The sequence below is a fragment of the Pseudopodoces humilis genome, chromosome 17 (genome assembly GCF_049639895.1).
Source record: "Pseudopodoces humilis isolate 2021_Gansu_Grassland_sample_001 chromosome 17, ASM4963989v1, whole genome shotgun sequence".
Lineage (NCBI taxonomy): Eukaryota > Metazoa > Chordata > Aves > Passeriformes > Paridae > Pseudopodoces > Pseudopodoces humilis.
In genome coordinates, this window is record NC_142216.1 from 17,212,049 (window position 1) to 17,231,437 (window position 19,389).

Genomic DNA, 19,389 nt, shown 5'->3' on the forward strand with positions numbered 1-19,389 from the left:
CTACTGGGCACTGGGTCTGCTGGCCTGTCTGCAGTGAATTAAAGGCCAGAAGCTTCCAGTGGGAAGCACAGGGTGGGAGTGTAATTCCCTGTTAATTTGCTGTTAGCTGGGTGATACAGATGTTGGAGACTTAATCATCCTCATGGCAAGAGAGATTAAAAAACCCAAACCCAAAGAACAACTTTCACTTGATAGACTTTGAAGATAATCAGTGATATTTTATAATTCTGGTGGTGTTCATCTCAACCTATTTTATTTGAGAACTGTATTTATGTAGCATCAGTCGTTTCTCTGTTTGGTTTTAAAGCAGTATATTCCAATTTTCGAGTAAGCGAGAATATGGATCAGGTTTGTTGAAAAATGTTTTTATTCTAGCAGAAAAATAAAAAAGTTAAATCAGTGTGTTGTTTAATCAGCTGAGGGAAAGCAGCAAATTTACTCAGACAAAACCAATATGAGCTGCTAAATCAATATTTGTGGCCAAACTGGTGACTTGCACTTCTATAACTAATCCATTTTTTAAGGAGATTTAATTTAAATTGAAGCAAAAAAGTGTGTAGACAAGACTTAGTGCAGGGAAAGCCTTGGTCACACAAAGGAAAAAGGATCAATGACAAAAGTAGTTTAAGCTTTACGTACTAATACAGTAAGAGGGAAACAGCAGTGGAACACTACTGAAGAATAACTGATTCTTTTATTTTTATTTTAGCTCCGCAAAGCTGTTATGGACCATGTTTCAGACTCTTTTCTGGAAACAAATGTTCCTCTTTTAGTATTGATTGAAGCTGCCAAGAATGGGAATGAAAAAGAAGTTAAAGAATATGCCCAGGTTTTCCGTGAACATGCCAACAAATTGATTGAGGTAAGATGGTACAAATTAAAATTTAATTGTTGCTAGTTAAATTAAGGCAAGACTAGGCAAAACAGGTTTTTAAATTCTGTTGAAGCACAAAGCAAATTCGGTATTTAATTTCCTTTTAAAATTTTATTTGAACAAATTTAAACACGATTTAATATTTAAATAATTGAAAATGTAAGCTTATCAGAAGGAGCTGTTAAATAACCCATGTAGTTGTGGATATTACCATTTGAGTATATGATAAAGGTTTTGTTACTTGGTCGTGGTCGTTTGGAGTAAGGGAGACCAGGGCACGATTGTCCTGCTGGACAGTTTGACCCATTGCTTTGAAGCCTGGGGGGTTTTTCCTTCCAGTAAAATCCCACTGAATATAAACAGGACTTTTGTGTGAAGGCTTTCAGAATGCAGAGCTGCTCATGTGTGTGTAAAAGCAAAGAGAGCACTTGGAGTGACAACACAGCTGATCCCTGCCACCCCTCTGCAGGGAAAACCCAAAGCTCTCCAGCTGGTGGGACTGCAGAGCTGGGACTGGTGGGAAAATCAGGTTAACTGGGACCAGCCTGTCCTAACTGCAATTCCAGGCTCACTGAGGTTGGAAAATCCCTCCCAGCCCATGGAATCCCAGCTGTGCCCAATCCCCACCTTGTCCCCAGCCCAGAGCACTCAGTGCCACCTCCAGCCCTTCCTGGGACACCTCCAGGGATGGGGATCCAAACCTCCCTGGGCAGTTCCAATCCCTGAGCTCCCTTTCCATGGGGAAATTCCTGCTGCTGTCCACCCTGAGCCTCCCCTGGCCCAGCCTGAGGCTGTTCTTCATTACCTGGGAGAAGAGACTGAGCCTCACCTGGCTGTGCCTCCTGTCAGGGAGTTGCTTTCAGGGTCATTGTGCCGTGCTGAGGGAAGCAGATTTCCATGGGTGATGTGTCTGCAGAGAGAGCAGCAGAGCCTGCCCCTGGTCATGGATCCACCTCAGCATTCTCGGCCTCTTGCCACCGCCTTGGTGTGAGAGGTCTGTGCCCGCTGATGCTCAATGGCAAGGAACAAACAGCTACAGGTATTGCTGAGGAAACATGCCACTAGGAATAAGCTTCAGAAACTCCTCCTGTACTGTTCTGTGCTTTGAGGCTCTGGCTGGTTGTGCTAAACCTCAGCAGCTCCCCTGGAACAGTCCCAGGCTGCCTCGTGTGGTTCTGCTCTCTTGGTGTCTCTGTGTTTGATAGTGGAGTCCATGTGTCTCCAAGGCTTGTGGGGAATACTCACACAGCTGGGGAGGTTTAAATTGCTCAAGAGTAAAGCTGATCAGACATCAGTAAAAGTAGCTTCTGACTTGCACAATGTATTTTTCGTAGGGTTCTGAGTTCACTTTGCAACTCCCCCATAGTCCAGGGTGCATGAAATTTGTCCAGTTCTTTAGAGCTGCAGTCTAAGCAAAGAAAATATTTCAATTCCTTGAAGGTATCCATTTTTCTCTTTTGGCTTGTCATGTTTCAGCATCAATGCTGTCCTCCTAGAGCTGCAAAGTTATTCTAATCTAAATTTTAAGTAACTGACGTTCTGCAAAGCAGCATGTGGAAGGAAGGCAGTGCTGCTGTGCCCTGCCTTGGCAGCAGGATACATCCTTGGGAACACTTTGAAGTGGGTTTGGTCTAAAGCCTCCCTTCTTCATGTTGCAAGCCTGATTTATCTAGAAAATTATTTTTAGAGCTTGTTTACAGGGGAAGCTGAGTAGTGTAACAATAGCAGTGCCTGTTCTGCCAGAGTTCTGCTACCTCCTCAGCAGATGTGTGGAATTTATTGGCATAATTAGGAAGGAATAATGGTGCTGCTCTGTCCCTGAGCTTCTCCCCAGCCCTTGCCAGGTGAGCCCTTTCTCCCTGTCCCCTCAGGAGCTGTGTCCCACCAGAGCAGCCACAGTTCCATCCTCACTGGCACTGGCCCTACCTGGTGTGCAAATGCCAGGCTGCAGAGGAGTTTCCCAGTGTCTCCATACAGCCGGACTCTTGTCTTCCAAGGACTATTCCCCTGAAAGTAGACATTCAGCAATATTTTTGACTGACATCAAAAGGTTCTGTTAAAATGATATGCTGCTGCAACAGCTTTTTGAAGGCTTGGTTATTGCTTTTGCTGTCTGAAATGTAACTGAAGTTGTAGAGTAGCATGATGTAGATGGTTTATAAACCTCTTCCCTGAATGGAAGTGGATTAATATATACACTTAGCTTGGACAGGAGGGAATGGTGCTCCTGCAGAGCCCTTGTCCCGAGGGGCAGGGGAGCCACCGGAGTCACACCAGGAGTCAGATTCACTGTGCAGGAACATGGGTTTGAGTGTGTTACACTCAAAATGTCTTGTGCCTCTTTGCCAGAATGGAGAAGGATGTTTGCCAGTTCCCCCATGATTCTGCTCCTGGGCAGGAAACTCAGGAGAAACAACAAAAGGATGTGTAAGAGCAGAGCTGAAGATGTTTTGCCTGGTGAGATGGGCGGTGATTGCTCCCACCTGCTTTCAGGGTTGATGGGTGTGCAGGGCATTTATCAGAACTGCCCTCACAAGTGCTGTGGGCAACTCAGGACATCAGATGTGCCCAAGGAGCTGCAGCACCGAGTGCAGCTGTGCTGACAGACAGGCTCCTCTGGTTTGGGTGTAGAGGGGAGCGTGTCCTTCCCTTCCTTCCCTTTGGTGCTGAGCGAGGGCAGGAAACCTGCGGGAGATCCTGTTCTGCCCTGGCAGCTCAGCACAGCCCCACTGGGTTGCTGGGAGGGTTTGCACCTTGGGTTGATGCTCCCATGTCTGTGAGCCAGAGGAGTCAGTGAACCAGCCCCTGAGAGATAGATAATGAGAGAGATTTACTTTATTTTGCTTTTCATTCTAAACTGTGGCAGGTGTTGGCCGGACAGGAGTGGCAGTGCTGGTTCTGCCCTGGCTTAGCACAGGGAGTTCTTGCTCCTGCAGTGCAGAGCTGTTTATGGCCCTTCCAAGTGCCCATAAAGAGATGCAAGCACATGATTGGGGTAATTAAGTTTTGAAATGTTCCCTTCTTGGCAGCACAGCACTGTCTGCTTTTGTGGTTCCTAACGTCCAGGCAGCCAAATTTGACCAAAAGGTGCAATAACTACAAAAAGCTGATTTGCCTGCTGGGTCTGTGTCTTCTAGAGAACCCGTACTGAGAGCATCCCAAAGGGCTCCCATCTAATTTGTTTCCCACGTAGTAAAATCCTCACCCTTTTATCCAGCCTTTTGAAAACTGAGTAACAGTAAAAGGGTAGAATGAGCCTTGTCTCAGTTGAATAATACGTTTCAAAGATAGCTTTCAAAATTGCTCTATGCTAACAGACCATTAACTCTGGCTGGATTTGGTTAAAGGAGTTTAATTCAGGAATTGAGAGGCCAATTTCAATGTAACACACAAGAATAACAGAAAGGACAGCATTTGGGGAACTAGCCTAACAAAAAGTTAAATTCACTTGTAAACTGTGGAAGTCTTCCCAATTTGCAGACTGTGAACTGCTAATTCCATTCCAGTGTTTTTTCCCACTGGGTGAGGTAGCCTTGGCTCTCCAGGGAAGGAGAGTTTGGCACTGGCACCCTTGGCTGTTCTGCTGCCTGTCCCCAGCGATGGCACGGAGCACCACGCTGGCCCTTTGTCCCTCCTGGCCTTGGAGGGAGGTTTGTGCTGAGCTGCCTTTGTGCCGCTCCCTGGGGATGCTCCTGCAAAAGGAAAAAGCCAGACATGTTAAGCAGAAACCTTTGCTACGCTGTTGAATGCTTTAGAAAAGGAAAAATTAGCTTGTCAATTTGTCACTGGTTACATTATGACACAGTGTTACTCCGTGTAGTTTTAATGGAAAAGTTTTTCAGACGTTAAGAAATTAGGAAGTGAAAGGTAAATAAGGACAGAGTCCAGGTTAAAATCCTCCAGTTTGCTTGCTGAAGAATATTTTGGAGAATATATTTGGAATTTGTAATTCCTTAAAAAGAACAAATGATCTCTTCTTCCTCTGGTAAGATCCCACTACCCCTGTGTCAAATGTTTATCTCACCTTAAATTTTATTTATAAGTCTTCTTCTTACCAAGAGAAATATTGGTAAGACCAAGGAGGCAAAAGCTCTCAATGGTGTTTCATAAGCATTGATTTTTTTTTTCTAATTGCTTTAATTTATCTGAAGAGACTGATCTGTGCCTTTTTTTAATGCACTGGGTTGCATCTTGCATATGGAGTGATGATTTTCTCATTTTCAGTGAAACCCATGAACAGATGCAGACGGCAAATTTATTTGCTTGGAAAGAATCACATTTGGGCACTTGCAGCTCCATAAGCTTTCTGTAGCCTCTTGCTCTGACATTTCCCCCTTCTGTTGCCCTCACTGTCTAGCCCGATGTCCTGGAGTCATTCTTCAGTCTAAAATCTAAAAATACCCCTCTCCCAAAGCCTGAAGGCTTGCACACTTGCTACATTTTTCCTGCAATTATCCTGATTTGCTCAGCCTTGCAGCCTGTATGTTCTTCAGAGAGTCTTAACAGCTGCACGTTTTTTACATGTGAAAGTCTTTTTAAAAATGTGAAGTGGATAAAACATAGCTTGGATTTAAAATAAAAACTGGATTTTGCACTGGAGGCATCATAAAGGTCTTGAAAAGCTGAGGCTTGGCTGTCCCCTGCCCATTGTCCCTTGCCTGGGCATGGCCAGGTACCATTTATTGCACACGGAGCATGGGATGGAAGAATCCAGAAGATCCAGAAGTTAATCAGCTCTGTCAAGATTATCCTTTGTGTCTATCAGCCACCTGATTTCCAGGGTTCCCACAGAGTTTTCCAAACATCTTTGGAGGTGGCTTTGCTCATTCTTGCAGTGCCCTCCCCTCCTGCCTGCCAGCACAGGATTGCTGGGGATCCCTGGGTGCTGCCAGGCAGGGATGAGGCTCCTGGGGAACAAGACAAACACCCAACTCAGATACTGACTTGGAGTGTTTTCCTGAGTTTCATTAAATCTCAAAACCCAGCATTTTCCAGACTAGGGTCATTACCACGGTACCTCAGCACCTATTTTTCCAGTACTCTCATTTACAGAGGGAAAAATATCTGCCAACTCAGGTTTGTCTTTTATTGCTTTTATTTTTAAAGTAATTTTGTATTACAAGGGAAATGTCCTTGCACTGTGGTCTGGAGAAGAGAGACAGGGTTATTTCCCATTTAAAATGGAGACCAAAATGAGCAAAATGTCTCTTCCAAAGCACAAGCACGTTTTCTGTAATTTGTCTATAGATAGCCTTGGCAGCAATTTAGAACTAATGTCTCCAATAAATGACCAGTGTAACTCTAATGTGCCCTCTAAAGTCTGACACTCTTCAACAGCCGATGCACTTTCCTTGTAAGTTCATTTTATTAGTCAACTAATTCATAAATAAATTAAATTCTCCTCGTAGAACATGCTTTCCTTACATTCATAATCAGGAAAGCAGGAAAGCCTCAGCAGAAAAATGTTCCTACATTTTTCAACAAAACTGGATATACAAATTTAATACATCATACATAAGTAAAGGCAAGTAACCTTTTAATAGGATAACTTCTGTTCTTGTAAGGTTATTTTTTGAGGCCAGTCTTCTAATGCTACACCAAATAATGTATGAAAGGCTCTGTAGGATGCTGGTAGAGTTTAAAAATTATTTTGGAAGAGGAATAAGAGACTTCAGGGTAATCTTTCTGTCCAGATTTCATTGTAAGTGCACATGGATAAGCAGGGCCATGACAGTGAAACTGATGAAGAAGATGAAGGGATTGAATCCTCACAAATCTGGGCAGCAATTGGGCTTCTGGAGACAATTTTTCTCTTTGGAAATCCTCATGGTTTGCTGCTGAGTGGAGGAGAGGCATTTCTGCCACACCTCAGCCACAGGGGCAGTCACCTTGCTGTGTGACTGGGAGGGGCTTCCTCTGTGCACACCTGGGCCAAGGCATATGTGGAGAGGGTAGAATTTAGAGGTGAATGAATTTGGGGTTTGGAAAATATTAATGTACTTTTTATTTCACTGGAAACTGCCCTGTGTTTACTCTGTTCCTTTTTCCTTTGGAAACAGGAGCTTTGGCAGAAAGGGAAATGTGTAAAAGAGGTCAGGAGGTGTGAAACACTTGGGTTTAGGTGGTGTTGTCATGATGTCTTCAGAGGTAGCTGAAAAGCAATAGAGCCCTTTTATTTTCCAGATATTTAAGTCTTAATTCCAACAGCATCTTTAAGTGGCTTTTTGGGTAAAGTTTTTTATAGATGTGGCATAAACGTTTTAATTCTTGATATTTAACTAAAAGCCTTGATGCATGTCTGGATTTTCATCATCTTAGTCATTAGCAATATTGGATTATTAGTCATGTCATGTCATCAAGGAGGTGCCTGAAATCTGTGTGGATCTCATTACTGACACTGTTTTGTCGTCTTTGTGAAGAGCACAGTGTACTGACAATTACAGTTACACTGCCATGAACAGTTGTCTGAATCACCAAAAACTGGTTTAAGCAGCTAATAATAGGCACCAAGTTGGAAGCCTTTAGTCAGATCAGAAGGCAGCATGTTCTGAGTGATGAGCAAACTGAGATGGGAGAGAAGAACAATTTCACAGAATCCCAGACTGGTTTGGGCTGGGAGGGACCTTAAATCTCATCCAATTCCAGCCCCCTGCCAATCTCCACATACCAATCCAAGTATCAGTCTCCAAGTTCATTACCTCAAGTTCTTGCCAGGTATCTTCTCCTGTAGTTTGGATAGATTGTGGTGTTCTTCCTTCAGATCTTTATTTTTCTCTGCTGTGGCTGATTGAGACAAATTACCCCAGGTGAGGAGCACGAGGCTGATGCTGCATCCTTGGCACAGAACGCCCCAGTGCCGGCTCCAGCGGGAGCAGAGCGGCCCCAACAGAGAAACGTTGGTCACTGGTTGGTCTGGTGGTGACATTCATGGGATCTCAGAATGCTTTGTGTTGGAAGGGATCTCAAACTGCACTTGTTCCACCCCCTGCCATGGGCAGGGACACCTTCCACTGTCCCAGGCTGCTCCAATCCCCTTGGAGATTTCCAGGGATCCAGGGGCAGCCCCAGCTGCTCTGGGCACCCTGTGCCAGGGCCTCCCACCTTAACAGGGAACAATTCCTGCCCAATATCCCATCCAGCCCTGCCCTCTGGCAGTGGGAGCCATTCCCTGTGTCCTGTCCCTCCATCCCTTGTCCCCAGTCCCTCTCCAGCTCCTCTGGAGCCGCTTTAGGCCCTGAAAGGGGCTCTGAGGTCTCTCCGGAGTCTTCTCCAGGTGAACACCCCCAGCTTTCCCAGCTTATCTTCATTTCTACTTTGATAAACAGAGACATTTTTGGATAAGGATAATTATTTGGGTCCTGTCCAAATATCACTACTAGAAACACTTTTATTTTAAGGAAAGGTATTTGTGTTGCTAAGGAGTATCTCAACGGAGGGTTTGCTCTGAAGGTTTCAGCTGAAGCTGAGCTCTCCATCACACACCAGTGGTGTCATTGCTGCCACAGTAGCTCAGCTAGACTTGTGTAACTAACGTGGTTTGTGATTATAACAACATTTTAACACTTTAGCTTGTTTGTCTGAGGGAGGAATAGTTCCTGTGCCAGCAGTTACATCTGCTGCCACAGCTGCACCGACAAGGGGCACGGTGCCCGCGTCGCACACTGGTGTTCCTGTAGCAGCTCTGCTTTCCCTCAGGTCTGTAGAGAGGATAATCCACCAGGCTGGAAATAAAGATAGTGCTGCACTTTCCTGCTGTGGTTATGCTTTATGCTACAGATGTATTGATTCCCTTCAAACACCTCTTCTTTCTGTCTAATTGAAAACCTTTCCCATTGGCAAGAGGGAAGTTGTCTCCATGCTGCCCTTGCTGGGAGTGGATGGAGCCCAGTTTAGTTTGTCCTGATGCACAAACTCTGGGATTGCCCAGCTGGGTGGAAAACTTCCCTTCTCCATGAAACTGTGGCAACACATGGGTGGCTCTCTGCTGGGGAAGAGCATTTCCTCAGGGCATGGAAGGAGCTCGCCAGTGTGGAGAAGAGCTTCTGCAGGACACCTGTACCTGGAATGGCACCAGGGAGCTGGAGAGGTATTTGGAGACAGCTCTGGACAGGGTGAGAGGCAAGTGCAAAGCTATATTCCTTAATTAGAATTTTAAACACACAGATATGTGTGTTTACACCTAGAAATGTGGAAGTATTAAGATGTAATTCCAAGCAAAAGGTGGTTGCCCATGGAAATACCGAGTGCCTCAATGTAAAAGGGAGCAGGGTGCACAATGCATCTATTTTTATACTATTATATTACTTACAGGAGCATGGAGAGACAGAGCAAGGGGGAATGGCTTCCCACTGCCAGAGGGCAGGTTTAGATGGGATATTGGGCAGGAATTGTTCCCTGGCAGGGTGGGCAGGCCCTGGCACAGGGTGCCCAGAGCAGCTGGGGCTGCCCCTGGATCCCTGGCAGTGCCCAAGGCCAGGATGGACAGGGCTTGGAGCAGCCTGGGGTGGTGGAAGGTGTCCCTGGCATGGCAGGGGGTGGCACTGGATGAGCTTTGAGGTCCCTCCAGTTGAGTCTGGGATTCTGTGATACTGTCTCTGATCCCTTTCTCTTGCCATCACTTGCCAGCCTGTTGAAATAACAAATGGTGCAACCTCCATTCCTCGTTGTCCAAAATGCCAGCCCTTTGCTTGCCAGTTTTGTTCCAGCCAGCTGAAACTTACCCTCCTTGTGTTTATAACCAGACTTGGAATGAAAACTGTTCTCATCTTCATGTGAGGCTACAGAGCTCTGAAAATAGCAGCTCCCTCCGTTTAGTCCTTCATTCTCCCCGGTGCTTTACGTCTGCAGTTTGTCTGCCTGTGCCTTGTTTTATTTAAAGACTTTTACTATTTTCAGGTAATACACTGGGATTGTGTTGCCCACAACAAGCTCTTGCAAGGCACCTTCTATGGAGCTGCAGCCACATACAGCTACTTAAGTTATATAAAATCACAAAGCAGTTGACAGCACGACTCCAGTAACTCTGCGCAGTCCCAGTGGATTCGATCCCTAGTCCTCCTGCATTAAAGAAGTGGAGCTGCTCTGTGTAATTCAGATTTTGCATCTGCCTCTGCAAAATGAGGGGTTTGTAGGGTTAGAGTTAGCACATCTGTAGCTGTAACACTTCTCCCTCATTCAGCACCTGTTAGGGCTGGATGTTAAAATGCTCAGATTCGTCTTGAATATTGAGTGTAGTGTACAGGTGAATAAATAAATGTATGGACTTAGTCAATAATGAAGGCCTTTCTGGAGAGGGATGGGGATTACATAATCGGCACATCTCTTCTGAGAGCCCTCGGTTGCCATTAGTTTTGCCAGAAAAGCTGTTTCTGCAGATAAATTAATTTCCTGAGCTTTGACCAGCGTGAAGGGAATCAGGACAGGTTTTTTTTAACATGGAGGAGGAACAAATTAGCTGTGCTCTGTTTGAATTTTGTGAGAATATCAGATATACTTTAGCAAATCCCTGGGAGGAAAATGTTCAGTGGCTGCCTGTCCATTTTTTCTTTTTTGCTTTTAAAAACGGTGATTTTTTTTTAAGCTGCTTAAAAGTTGGAATTTGCATTCCCAGAGAAATTGTAATATGTAAAGCAAAAAACATGGAACAAGCAGCTGAAGTTTTGAAGTTTAATCAGAAATGAAAATGCTGCGAACACCTTTGAAAAGCTTGGTTTCCGTGGTTCTGAAATTCCCAAAGTATCTGTGTACACTTGGATGTGGGTTTGTTATTTTTGTGTAAGAGTTTTTGGTTATGAGAGGATTCTGCTTGATGTTAAACTGAAAAGTTTCTCAGCGTAAGACAGTCTGAAAACTTCTTTCTGCAATGGTTTTTTTACAACTGCAAGTTCAAACGAGAGCGCCCAGACTCAGAGAATTCAATGAGGGAGTGTTTGGCTCCTGCACAGGGATGTGCAATCCTGGGCTGTGGCAATGACAATAAACATTGCACAGCTGCTTGGGGATGGTTGCAGCAGCACAACTTTGGAGGCTTTGCCTTGCTGACTGCCTGGAGAAGCTGTCCTGAAAACTTGACCTGTAAACAAGGAGGAAAAGCTGGGAGGTGTTTCTGTGAGGTTAATCCAAGTGCATAACTCAGAAGCTTTAACACATTTATTGTCAGCCTTCGAAATCCTTGGAAAGGAAGGTTTAAAGTGTTAGAGATTATAATGCCTTTTTTTTTTATTGCATCTTTTGTCTCTTGTTAAAAAAGCAATTGGGCAGTCTTTCAATAAAAGTAATGTAACCCCTCTGCCTAAGGCAGGGAATCTGGGCAAAGAGAAGGTGGAACAAGTACAAAGCTGGAGCATTGTTAGACAGAATCACAGAATATTCTGAGTTGGAAGGGACCCACAAGGATCATCAGGTCCAGCTTTTAAGTGAATGGGGGTCAGACCCACAACCCCAGTCTTTTTATTAGCATTGCTGGTTATGTTCAGCAGGGTAATTTAAGAAGCTTTACACTGACCCCAAACTTATGTGGTTGAGGCTGCTGCAGTTTTTTTAATTGCTGGAAGATTTAACTTCTTAGTCACGATCTGAACAAATTTTGAGTTTAAGAAAACAAACAAGCCCAAAAAATGTATTTCGTGGGGAAAAGGTACAACCTGTGTCTTGTCAGGGGAGGCGGTTCTCTGCCACAAATTGTTAATAATGGTAGAAAGAACAGCTTTAGAAATGTCAAGTTTTTTCTGATTTAAATATTCGTAAATTCTTAAGAGTCAAAGTTAACTAGAATTTGTGATGGAATCACTCTGTGACAGATGGTACAATTTTTTTTTAAATATTGCAGCTACACCTTCTTATTAATAACATATTCTCAGCTGACCCATGGCCCTGAGACAGCACCTGCTTCTCAAAAGGAACCACTTAAGTTATGCCTCCTCCAAAGGCACAGAACCATGGAATCATTTAAGTTGGAAAAGCCCTCTGAGACCCTCGAGTCCAACTGTTCCCCCAGCACTGCCAAGGCCACCACTAAACCCTGTCACCAAATGCCACATCCACAGGGCTTTTCAATCCCTCCAGGGATGGTGACTCCACACCACTGCTCTGGGCAGCTGTGCCAGGGTTTGACAATGCCTTCAGTAAAGAAACTCTCTAATACCTGCCCCGAGCCTCCCCTGGCCCAGCCTGAGGCCGTTCCCTCTCCTCCTGTCCCTGTTCCCTGGCAGCAGAGCCCGACCCCCCGGCTGTCCCCTCCTGCCAGGGACTTGTGCAGAGCCAGAAGGGCCCCCTGAGCCTCCTTTTCTCCAGGCTGAGCCCCTTTCCAGCTCCTTCAGCCCCTCCTGGGGCTCCAGCCCCTTCCCAGCTCCGTTCCCTGCCCTGGACACGCTGCAGCCCCTCCAGGGCTCTCTGGCCATGAGGGACCAGAACTGGGCACAGCCCTCAGGGGCCTCAGCAGGGCCAGCACAGGGGACAGGCACTGTCCTGGCCCTGCTGTCACCCCAGGGCTGGCACAGCCCAGGGGCCATCAGCCTCTGCCCCGCTGGGCACACCTGGGCTCGTGTCCAGCCGCTGGCACCGGCAGGCCCAGCCAGGCCTCTCCTGCTGGACACTTCCAGCCACTCCTCCCCAGCCTGGAGCATCCGTGGGCAGGACCCACACCTGGCCTGGCTGAACCCCACACAACTGGCCTCAGCCCATGGATCCAGCCCGTGCAGATCCCCCTGCAGAGCCCTCCTGTCCCCCAGCACATCCCCTGCCCCCAGCACATCCCCTCCTGCTCCCCAGCACATCCTCTGCCCCCAGCACATCCCCTCCTGCTCCCCAGCACATCCTCTGCCCCCAGCACATCCCCTCCTGCCCCACAGCACATCCTCTGCCTCCCAGCACATCCCCTGCTCCCCAGCACATCCTCTGCCTCCCAGCACATCCCCTCCTGCTCCCCAGCACATCCTCTGCCCCCAACACATCCCCTACAGCTCACCAGCACATCCCCTTCTGCCCCCCAGCACATCCCCTCCCCCCCAGCCCATCCCCTGCCCCCACCACATCCCCCCCTGCCCCCCACCACATCCCCTCCTCCCCCCCACCACATCCCCTTCTGCCCCCCAGCACATCCCCCTGCCCCCCAGCACATCCCCTCCTGCCCCCCAGCACATCCCCTCCTGCCCCCCAGCACATCCCCTGCTCCCCAGCACATCCCCTGCTCCCCAGCACATCCCCTCCTGCCCCCCAGCACATCCCCTGCTCCCCAGCACATCCCTCCTGCCCGGTGTGCTGCTGTCTGAGCTTACTGAGGGAGCCCTCGGCCCCCTCTTCCAGGTCACCAACAGAGACATCAAACAGGGCTGAGCCCAGGGAGCCCCAGTGGTGACTGGCCTGCATTTAGAGCCATTCACCTCCTGGATTGTGCCAGCACCAGAGCCACTCACCTCAGATCATCTTGCAGCGTGCTGATGCCAGCGTTAAAAACTGGGGGATTTGTTTCACAAAGGGATCCGTGCCCCGTTCCGGATGAGCCCGTCCGGCTGTTCCGCCTGGCACCGTCAGCTCCGTGCCAGGAGCGGCCAGGGCTGCGTGCTGCATTTGGCACTGGGGGAAACTGAAGCTCATTCCTCTAAATCCCAGCAGCTGCTTGGGGTCTGCCCTGCCTTTTGGGGTCTGAGAAGCCGCCTCTGGGCCGTGGCTGTGCACTCTGAGCCTCGAGATCTGCTTTCCAATCAATCTGTCAGCAGCCAGAGGTGGCTGGGCCACACCGGGCCGCGCTCTCGGGGCTGTCTTCATTCCCAGTGTATTTTTAACTTTTTTCAAGAGATTGCTCGTTGTGCTGATTACATTATTTGCAGTGGTTTTGTCTCCTTTGATGCCTGTGCCAGTAGTGCTTATGTAAAGGGACTTGATGATATTGAATGGTAAGAATGAACAAATGCAGCGGGAATTCAATTGCTATTTTGCTCTCAAGCACAAGTGTTCTTCTTTCTAAATCAAGTCTGACCACTTACTTTGTCAGTCAGCTGCTTTGTTGGAGACATGGAGAAACTATTTAATTCACATTTGATTTAAAGGAAATTTTTGTTCCCTTGAGGTGCATTATTTAATTTAGAAGTTTGGAAATGTATGATTTCCAGGCGCTCTGTGGGCTTTGAAAGAGTTGATCTTCATCTCAGCTACAAAATCCAGTGTATTATGGGTATGTGCCAAATAACTGGCCAGCAGTACCCTGTCCTCTGAAGGGAGAGAGAGTTTGAAATTATTTGTCAGATCACCCAGGAATTCTTGCAGATGAATTCTTTCAGGTACTTTTAAAATTAAATTTCTTGAACCTGCAGCCATCCACCTCAGCTGGTATGTGCAATTTCAGAATTCATGTTATAGAGCACCTGATAATTACTGACAGTTTAGAATACCTCACTGTTAGGTCATTTACAACTTGATTAATTAGTAGACACAGCTCATCTTAAATTCCAGATTTTAAGAGGCTTGCGAGTGTTTTCCAGTAGGTTGACAGAGCCTTCCCATGGGTGCAGTAAGTGCTGCACTGCTGTGAATTTACAGCCCTGTCTGCAGCACTCTGAAGTCATCTCAGCCGCTGCCACATCTCTGATGTTGAGCAGAGTTTGCTGGGAAGTTTGTGTGCTGATCTGGCAGGGGAACCACCCCGGCAGAGCGAATTGCTGGCTGTTGGATGAGCGTGCTGAAATGTTGAGCTCTGGAGCTGCAGCACTGGGATGGGATGTGGCAGCCAACAGTTGGATTGTCTTAAACTGCCAAAGACCCTCAGTCAGGGAAGCACACACGCTCCTTTCATGAGGGTTGGCAGTGCCAGTCGGGCGCTTTCTAAAGAAGAATTGCCATCAGTTGGGTATTCAGGAGAAAAATGACTGTTCAAAAATGACTGTGCAAAAAAGCAAATTTTCATTGTACCACGGTGGGGACACTCCATTATTAACTTCTTTGCCTCTCTGTGCTCAGACAGAGCAGGGTTTCTGTGCGCTTGATTCATCACACTTGGCTTGAGAGACAGCACAACATCTCCAGATATCGGAGAGGCTGATTTTGTAGTGCTTCAATGTCGCTTTTATTCTGCCCCTACTCAATAGAGCTTTGTGTTCTCTTCACTCCTAGAGGTTGTAATGCTGCTGTGGAGGCAGGAATGATGGGGAAATATGGACCATAAAAAATATTGGCAAACTGGTGTTTCTCAGAAATATGACCTGTGCTTAAACCAACAGCAAAATCTTTATTTGACTTTTAAATCATGGCATCTGATTGTCTTTTGATTCTTGTGAGCCTCTAAACAAAAGCATGATGTACTTTTACATCATCCCAGCAGCTCACTGGGAACCCGGGATTCAAGGCATGGCAAATGCACAGGAAAACTCTGTGATGCTCAAACACAGCCCCTGTGGGAGAGGGTGCTCCAGGGCCAGCTGTTTGCTGGAGTGCCATGCAGAGGGGCTGGGCTGGAGCTGTTCACAGAGCCCTGGCTCAGCTGGGCCCTGCCTGCAGCGCTGTGCAGAGAGCTGGGGACATCCTGCACTTCACCCCTGCATGCAAATCCAAACACGAGTGGAAGAGAAACTTCAGGAGAACACAAATCTTCCTGAGAGCTGGCAGGGTTTTCTCTGTGTTGTTGATGCTGTACAGTCTTTCTCTCAACTTCAGTTTGTTTTCCTCCAAATATGTGCTGTCACATCTGTTTGCTTGCTTGTTCTGTGCTAGAAGCACCTCTCCTCTTGACACCCTTGCTTTCCATCCTTGGTAACTTGGCTTGGAGCTGGAGGGAGGAAGAGGCCGTGTGCTTTGCAGTGGGAGCTTGATTTTGCTCCCCAAATTGATCATGGGATTGATGAAAAATGCTGTTCAAGTGTAATGGCACGTGCTTGATGGTTTGCAGGAGAGTAATGTATTCTGTGTGGGAACATCTGCCGTGAGGGAAGGGCTTGGGGAGGGGGAAAAGCACGTGGTAGAGCTGCAGATACTACTTCAAAGTGACTTACATGAAGGCAAGGAATAGTTTAATTAAAGGCAGAATGGAAATTCCCCAGCTTATAGAGGAAAGTATCTGGAGAAATCTGGTTCAGTGGTGTTACTGAGCATCTGCTGGCTCCTGGTGATGCTTTTATGGCACATTTACAGGGGGCTTTGCAGGTTGCTCAGCCTCTGGAAGGACAGTACTCTGTGTTCGTCTCAGTTCACTTGCTGCTATTTTTACAGCTTTCTGTGTTCAAATGGCTCAGAATAACATGCTTGTCATTCACCTGTCAGCTGAGAAATGTAACTTATTTCAGACTTCCTTCCCCTGAGAGTAGCTCTGGGATGAGGAATATCTTCAATTACCAAAAAATTCTGTGCTGTCCCCATCCTCCGTGCTCTTAAAAGGCAGGTGTTTACAGAGGTCCCTGCTTCAGGCTGACCTAGTTAAGGGTGATGCTGTGCAGCAGGTCAAGGTTGTGGAGCAAACTTTTAGCATCATAAGAGATGCTGTTCAAATTTTGAAGGCCTGTGGATGCATCTCGGAGATGTCCTGTACTGGTTGTATCCGATGAGCTGCAGCATAGAGGGGAGAGCTGGAGGAACCTGCCAGGCTTTACCTGACACGTCCTGGCACAGAGGGGCCCTCAGGGAGCACCAGCAAAACACCTCGAGCTCTCTGGGGTTGTTGCTGTCCCACCCTGGTGGCACTGGGCTGTGAAACTGGGACTGCAGCTGCTGCAGTGCTGCTCCTGCGTGTTCACTGGAGAGAACTCGCCCTGATCAGGGCTAACAGGGATGTCTGCCCTGTTTGACTGGCTGGGGGTAGAGCTGGACCTGCCCCAGCACCCAGAACCCCCAGCCTGGGCTGGTCCCGCAGCAGGGGAGGGAGATTCTGCCCCTGTGCTCAGGTGAGACCCCACCTGCAGAGCTGCCCCAGCCCCGGGCCCAGCACAGGGAGGAGCTGGAGCTGCTGGAGCCAGGCCAGAGGAGGCTCCAGGATGAGCAGAGGGATGGAGCAGCTCTGCTGGGAGGAAAGGCTGGCACAGCTGGCAATGTTCACCTGCAGAGGAGAAGCTTTGGGGTGATCTCAGTGTGGCCTTGCAGGGTCTGCAGGAGCTGCAGGAAACATGGAGAGAGACAATTGCCAAGGGCTGGAGGGACAGGACCCAGGGAATGGCTCCCACTGCCAGAGGGCAGGGATAGATGGGATATTGCAAAAAATTCATTGGCTGTGAGGATGGCAGGCCCTGGCACAGGGTGCCCAGAGCAGCTGGGGCTGCCCCTGGATCCCTGGCAGTGCCCCAGGCCAGGTTGTCCAGGTTGGACATTGGGGCTTGGAGCAGCCTGGGACAGTGGGAAGTGTCCCTGCCATGGCAGAGGGTGGCACTGGATGGGCTTTCAGGTTCCTTCCAACCCAAACCATTCTCTGATTCCATGATCCAAAGTGTTGTGATTTTATGTCTATAGAAGGAACAGGTGCCATTAGTGGTTTCAACACTGGTTAGAACAGAACTAATGTTGAATCCTTTTGTTCCATGATGGGTTACTGGTAACTGGTCACTGTTGGGATTAGGCAAAAGTTTTCTAAAGAAGGAAATAACCCCCAATTCTCACAGCTGTGTTTTGTTTTGTCCCCCCTCTGACACAGGTTGCCAACTTGGCCTGCTCCATCTCCAACAACGAGGAAGGTGTGAAGCTGGTTCGCATGTCAGCCAGCCAGCTGGAGGCCCTGTGTCCCCAGGTAAGGAAGGCATCACAGCAGGACACAAACCCCAACCAGCTGGTGCTGCTGAGGACGTGCTCTGGTCTCACAGTGGCTTCTTGTGACTTGCTGCAGAACTTAATTTTTCCCCTTAGTACATGTAGAGGATGAAATGCAGCACAGGCATCAAGACTTGGGAACTTGAAAATCCATGGCAAAGGATTTCACTGATGTGAAAGGGTTGTTTTTATGGCATAGCTCTAATTCCATTTGGCCAGGACATTCCATAACCTGCAGTTAGGAAATGTGGGAAGCTTCAGTGGTTTCCTATGCACATCTGTGCTACAGGAAGGTGCCTTGTGAAGGTGCTAGCACTGCTCCTGGGCATGCTGTAAGATGAATTATAAAATACTATTTTTGCCTGAGTAGAATATAAATATGCCAAATAATCTTCCCGATGGAGTAGGATGAGAGGAAGTTGGCTGTGTGTGAACAGTTGAGCCTGGCTGAGACTACCTTTTAATTAATAACTTTTTAATGGAAACAAGGAAATTAAGTTTATATAAGCACTAGACTATCCTCTTCCTTTTTAACAGCCTGGTGTTTTAAATGCCAGCTACTAGATACCTGGATGAACCCCTGAAGACTGCAGGGTGCTGTTGATTTGTGTAATTTATGTTTTTTAAAGCAACAGGAAATTCAGATCTAAAATATCCAAATAAGCTGTTGCTGGTAAGGAGGAACTAACAGAAAATATATAATCAGGAAAAATATATAATCAGGAAAACTGGAAAAATGGCATTTTATGAAAATAAAGTGTATTGTCTCAGGATTACTTGGAATTTCTCCAGGTCTTCCCATCTGCATTGGTCTTTTTTAAAACTAGTTGAAAGGAAGAGAGATGTTCACCTGTACCCACCCCAGCAGGAGGGGATTTGGAGGGAATAGGTGAAGGCAGTGTGAGGAGCAGGACTGTTTTACCTTTTGTATGACCTGCAGGTGCTGTTAAACAGGTGAAGACATGCCCCTGAACATAAAGCATGAAATCCTAAAGGAGGCTCTGGGCATCCCAGAGGATGGGATGTGCTCCCACTCCTGCGTTTGGCTGAGCAGTTCTCTGCCCCCAACCTGGAGTGAGGGCTGGGCAGGACTGCTGAAGCCAAAGGTCAAGTTCTGCACTTGGAACAAAGCATGTGGAAGAAAAAGCTTTTAGAAATCCATCTTCCCTGATATGAGGGCTTGCTCTTTCCTGAAGGAGCTAACTAGGCTGATGTAAGTTTTTTTTAGTTATCTCCCAGAATATGGGTGTCTAACGCAGGGTGTTCCAAACAAATGCTGCTGCTTTTGAAAATAATCATCTGAAGAAAGTTAGGTTCTCTTTGACTCTAAATGTTTCTGGTGGTTGTCCAAGTCTGTGGGGGTGTTTTCTTCTCCCCATTGCTGAAATTGTGTGTATTTCAGACTCTTCTATCTTTGCTTTTCCAACAACTGCCTATTTAAAGAAATCTACTCCTGGATAAAATAAGCAGCATGATAGTCAGCATGAAATGATGACCCAGCTGTAGTCACCAGTGTAGCCACATCTCCTGAAGTGCAGCTGTTAACCTCTGACTTTGGGGATTATGGACAATATATTTAACACACATTGGAAGTTCTGAGTATCTATAAATGCACAAGGGCTTTAACTGATGGATTTTGGCTTTACAAAGGTCACATCTCTGAACTTCCAAGCCTGCAGTTTAGATGCTCCACTGCACAGTCTTGCCTTAATTTCAGGGTCGTCACCAAGAGATTAGTAAATGACACTATAGATGTTTGTAGCAGTTGAAAGAGTGCTTTTATATTACATTACATG

At 47.1% G+C, this 19,389-nt stretch overlaps 1 protein-coding gene across 1 annotated transcript in view; it reads left to right on the top strand.

Annotated features, from left to right (window-relative positions):
- Positions 1–19,389, top strand: part of CTNNA1 (catenin alpha 1) — a 117,817-nt gene that overhangs the window by 68,400 nt on the left and 30,028 nt on the right. The window contains exons 9-10 of the mRNA XM_005533576.3: positions 710–862; positions 17,481–17,573. Of these exons, the coding sequence (XP_005533633.1) occupies positions 710–862; positions 17,481–17,573 (246 nt within the window). The remainder of the gene's footprint in view (positions 1–709; positions 863–17,480; positions 17,574–19,389) is intronic.